This window comes from Nesoenas mayeri, assembly GCF_963082525.1.
Source record: "Nesoenas mayeri genome assembly, chromosome: 9".
Taxonomy (NCBI): Eukaryota; Metazoa; Chordata; class Aves; order Columbiformes; family Columbidae; genus Nesoenas; species Nesoenas mayeri.
The window spans coordinates 22,352,260-22,357,526 of NC_137557.1; the positions used below are offsets into that span (position 1 = coordinate 22,352,260).

The window sequence follows — 5,267 nt, forward strand, 5'->3', positions numbered from 1 at the left end:
ACAAGAACGGAAATGGTATCTTCAAGGAAAGTCACTCTGAAAGTAGGGATGCAGGAAAACTGAAACCTATTTTAATTCTCTCTTATTGCTTTGATTTTAAACCTAATGAGTTGGATACGTTATCTGTCAGTGTTCACAAAGAGAAATTGACCTCTAACTTTCAGGGGACACCTAGAAGCTGATGATTAATATAGAGAAAAAAAAATCACTACTTATCCAGAAAGCTAAATTAAAAAAAAATAATAATTTTTTGTGTCACTTCATAGTCTACAGCTAGAAATGTTAGAATACATTTTGAATGTTAGAAATGAGAAATATATTAACCTGCGTACTTTTCACTGGCATAAAGAAGAAGTTAATTTGGCCTTTAAGATCTATATAATAATGTTCCTTTCTGGTGATGAACTTCATAGTTCAATGTAATGTGTGGAGCCAGCAGGCTTGGAAGATAGAGCACATATTAGCATCTGATCTCTTATTTTTCTCTTGTGCCAGGTTAATATTCTGCACAGCTCCAACTCCATGGACCATGTAAATCATATGATAGTAGAACCACAATTTCTCCAATCTGTCCATCACCCAGAGGAAAGCGTAAATGCTGTTCGCAACTCAGGTATGTGACAACTTTACAGAAACTGCTACAGAAATGATTCTGGGATATCGGTATTTCCCTTGTGATTCAGCCTGGTCAACAAATAAAGCCCTGAAGTCCATAGTTACAGCTTGTGAAACCTCACAGAGATCATTGCACAGGTATGAAAGAAGGTAACCTGGAATTTGTTCTTTACAAGGAGGTACTTTAAAAATGGATACCAGTTTTAAATTACATAGTCTTCCTTAAATGTTACGTACTCTGACCCATGTAATTAAGAAAATGTCTTGTTTCTAGTATTGAATGGTATGAAGGATAATATTTATGCTCACATTGTATTGTTCATCTGTATTTCTATGATATATTAATTGCTGCCCAGCCCTTTCTAAGCAAAAGGAAGAAATGTTTGTATTGGTTTTTAAATATATAATTGCTGCAGTGCTTCTGCTAGCTGCTATCCAGGGCTCAGTCTGCAGCTCTCTGGAGAAAATATATGTCCACCTAGCCATATGCAGGGGGCATTAGCAGATATCTATCTATATAGTTAAATTGAATTTTTAGACTATACGAGTTGAAATATATGCCCAAATCTGAAACCTTTTTAATAAAGTTAAACCCAGAACAAATATATCTATCTGTTTAAATACTGGATTCTTAAAACCTTTTACCTGAATGATACATATGTAAAGAAGTAAAGTTGATGTAAAGTGTAGGTAGTGATATGTAGTTATATACAGTTATGCTTGGAAATTTACTGTACAGACATTTTACTAAAAGGTGACTGAATTTTTACAAAATGAACTATTGCAAACTAGTTCTTTCTTCCTTACTTGAACATTGTTTTGATTTCAGAGTTCCATTGTTACAGGCAGGGCAAGGTGATAAACTGGAGTACAGAACTTCTGTAGCTTCTAGAACTGCAGTACATCATAGCAAAGGTGCATAGAAAGTGGCAGCACCTCTCCACTAACCTAATTGTGAAGCTGATAATATAAGAGTAGTTCAGAGAAGTTTCTTCCTATGCTTCTCAGAGTGCAACAGAGAGTGAGGAAAAAATGACTTGAATACTCAGGAGTCTCCCAGGAAGGTTGTAGCGCAGGCAAATAGAGTGGCAACATGTTTATTTTATTTCTTGGAGACTGAGATTTAAATTACAGTAACAGTGTTTGAAACCTTTGAAAAATATAAGCTTTGAGATATACTTTTTCCCACAGTGAGGTTAACACCTCAGATGTAGTCAGAAGGGGACAACATGCAGGTAAGATAACTGAACCTTATTGCAAAAACACTTGTTCTGAAACTAATTCATTCTGCACTGATTGACTACTTGTCCCTTGTAATAAAGAACCTAACAAGTGGTAGGCATACTCATGTTTTAGTTATGATTTAGAATGCTAATTATAAGATATCTGTAAACACCATTTGTGTATGCTCTGCCTTAGTAGATGGGCACTTGTCAGCACTTTCTGTAGTCCCCGTCACATGGCAGGTTGCTGTGCTGACTCACAGTCCAAAGGAAGAGATGCTGAGGGAAAAAAATACACAATGTATTTAGTGTTTTATATGCAATTTGTTCCACAAATTTGTTTACTCCTTATATTCCAGTTGTTCCAAGTGTGGCTACTCTCGTTATCATAATCTGTGTGAGCATACTCATTTTCATCATAACCTTGGGGGTCTATCGAATTCGGACAGCTCATCAGCACAGCTCTGCAGACAACGAAGGAAGTAAAGAAAATGAAATGGATTGGGATGATTCTGCTCTGACTATTACCGTCAACCCCATGGAGGTACATAACTGAGACGTATTATATCATGATACTACCAGGAGTTACTGACTGGGCTGTTAGCTTAGCAGTGAGCTTTAAAGCCTTTCAGGGTAGACTTATTTAGGCTTGGCAAAACAGTGGTATGTATGCACACTCAGGACCCCATCTCAGTTTTCAGCTCTGCACACCATGATAGTATATAACTGATGTCATATATAATTACTAAATAGGACGATGAAGTTGTCTTTGGTACAATACCACTTCCTCTCTATCCATATCTGCATCCTAGTACCCTAGATCATATAGTTACTTACTTTTAACTTTTTAATGTAAGCACTAATACACTCAAGGGACGGTAAATGATCAGCAGTTTAAAGAAGCTGGCATTGAAGGGTGAAATTTTGGCAGCTTGACTAGGAAAGATATTGCTTATTGACATTCTATTCTTGTTACAGTAGTTTTTGAATATTTGCTACTGAATTATATCACATTTGATGCCTAATAGTCACATAATGATGGAAAGCAGGCTTTCCCAGTATGTTGGCATTTCTAGATGTGCAAAAATTGCCGACATCCTCACAGCCCCTGACTAGCAAGAAGGCACTTTTCTTCTACTGTCTCTCTTTCACTTCTTTAAATGTACTGTAGAAATATGAAAAGCCTCACCAGACAGAAGAAGAGAGTGAGGAAGAAGACATAGAAGATGAAGATGAAGACACAACCAGTGCTGAATCAGATGAAAGTGACGAGGAAGAGGAGGAGGAGGAAGAGGAAGTGATCGTCCAAAAGAGAGACAAACAGAATGTCACCAGGCAAGAGCAGCTGGAGTGGGATGATTCAACACTTCCGTACTAAGAGCCCTCCAGCCACATTATTCTTTTGTAACAACCAATACAATGTTTTTTCAGAGTCTATGAATGCATTGACAGGATTTGAACTTCTGCTTGCCTATTACTGTTTTGCCTAAAATGATCTTGTTGTAGTAACTAATAATGATAGACTTGACCCTTTTCTTACAAAGCCTGGAGGAAACACTGTACAAAGATACTGGCATCACCAGTAATAACGTAATCGAGAACCTGATCTGTTAGCAAGCGTAGTTCTCCATTTCCTGTTTCTATACTGCAGATATGTGACAAAAGTCCTGTCACTCAGTCCACAGAGGTTTTTACTTTTGCTATTTTTTTCATACAGGAGAGATTTCAGCTTGTTCTGAAGAATTACTTGTGTGGGTCCAAATAGCAGTTGCTGTTTGACTTCACACTCTTATAGGTGTAAATATAATCCACCTTCAGTTCAGGGCAGAGTTTTAGTGCTACAGGTGACAGAGACTGAATTCCATTTGTTGTCTTGTCCTGCCTTCTTGGATGTTAACTGTTTTCTACAAGGAAATATCTAGGACTTGACACGGGATGCATGTGTGCCTGTGTAGAAGTGGACGGTGTATTTTTCAGGCATGCTGAAAAACCCCTGAGACAAGGTTTTTATCCAACCTGCCCCCAGAAACTTAAGGGAGTTTAAAATACAGCAACAACAAGGGGCTACTGAAGGTTAAAAAAAAAAAGAAATTGTTCTGTTTCCACAGATTGAGTAAAATGATCTTATGCAAACCGTAAATTCTAATGGGATTGATTTGCTGAAAACCTGTAGAGCTGTTCATTAGTTATGGATTGAGCAATTTGCAGCAAATCGATGCTTTAAACTGTCTGTCTTGTAAAATCATTAGCTTGCTGCGGTGTCTTACTGAAGTAGTGGAAAATAAGTGACCCCATTATTCCATAGCTATGTATGGCTGGGATTTAAACAATGGTTTTACATGATGAAAATGTTCCCTTTTGCTTGAGTGAATGCCAGCTGGAATTCCTGTCTGACTGTATTCTTTAAGACATTATGCCCTATTTCTTCTGTATACTTACCCACCTCTGAATGGCACAAGAGAAAGTGACAACATACACAACAGTCAGCTCTCTTTTGTGCTCATTAATTCCCCCTTATTTTTTCTTCCTGAAGCCATTAATGTTGAGAAAAAGTTTTATAAAGTAGAACAAGAAGAAATAAAACCTACCTGGAACCAAAAGAAGTGAAAACAAAACCTAAACTCTTAAGGGGCTGAATACTTTAGTTTGTTATGGTAACACAGCGTATTTTTCTTAAACACTGATTAAAAAGGAAAAAAAAAAAAAAAAGCAAAGCTACGTACAACGTGTCGATAAGTCTGTGTGGTGTGGTTTTTGTCCTCTTACTAACTTTGCGTACCAAATGATGCTGCACTTGCTAGGATAACTGCTCTAATGCATAAAAAACAAAATGGCATGGAAGTAAATGCTGCCAACTGGCTTGTCTGTTTTTTTCCTAAGTACTTCCTTTTCTTTACAGTTTTATCACTGACTTTTGTTTTTGTAATTTGCTGTTTAAAATGAGCTGCTTCCTCTTCTCCTCCCTCCCAGAGAAACAAGCAGTCAGTCTTGCGGCAACAGGACCTTCCTGAGCACCCAGGAGTTGATATTGCAAAGAGTAACTTGAGCAAAATTAAAGGGTACCCACCTCCTTCAACACTCCATTATTAGCAGCTCCTGAACATCTTGGAATATGGAGAATATATTCTGGGTTTGGGAGTTCTTTTAATTCCAGTTTCTGCATCTGATATTTGCAGGGAAGATTGCCAGCAACTAGAGCTTGTAGTTTACCTAGAAAGTAAATGAAAAGAACTCCAAATTAATTTTAAGATTAGAGATCTTTGTGTTCTTTTTTGTTGTGCCAACAATCATGTTGGCACATCATTGTTAAGACTGGTAATATATAAAGTTTTTCTTATGTGAGCAGTCCTGTGTGGGTTTTTTTTTTTTTATTCTGGTCTCTCACATGTATTAAACTTACAAGAATATTTGCGGAATCAAGCCCACATA

General features: G+C 37.2%; 1 protein-coding gene across 1 annotated transcript in view; it reads left to right on the top strand.

Annotated features, from left to right (window-relative positions):
- CLSTN2 (calsyntenin 2) overlaps positions 1-3,216 on the top strand; it is a gene marked incomplete at both ends in the record, with an annotated part of 332,876 nt that extends 329,660 nt beyond the window's left edge. The window contains 3 exon segments of the mRNA XM_080350142.1: positions 496-613; positions 2,198-2,382; positions 3,010-3,216. Of these exon segments, the coding sequence (XP_080206268.1) occupies positions 496-613; positions 2,198-2,382; positions 3,010-3,216 (510 nt within the window).
- Positions 3,217-5,267: the final 2,051 nt, after the last annotated feature.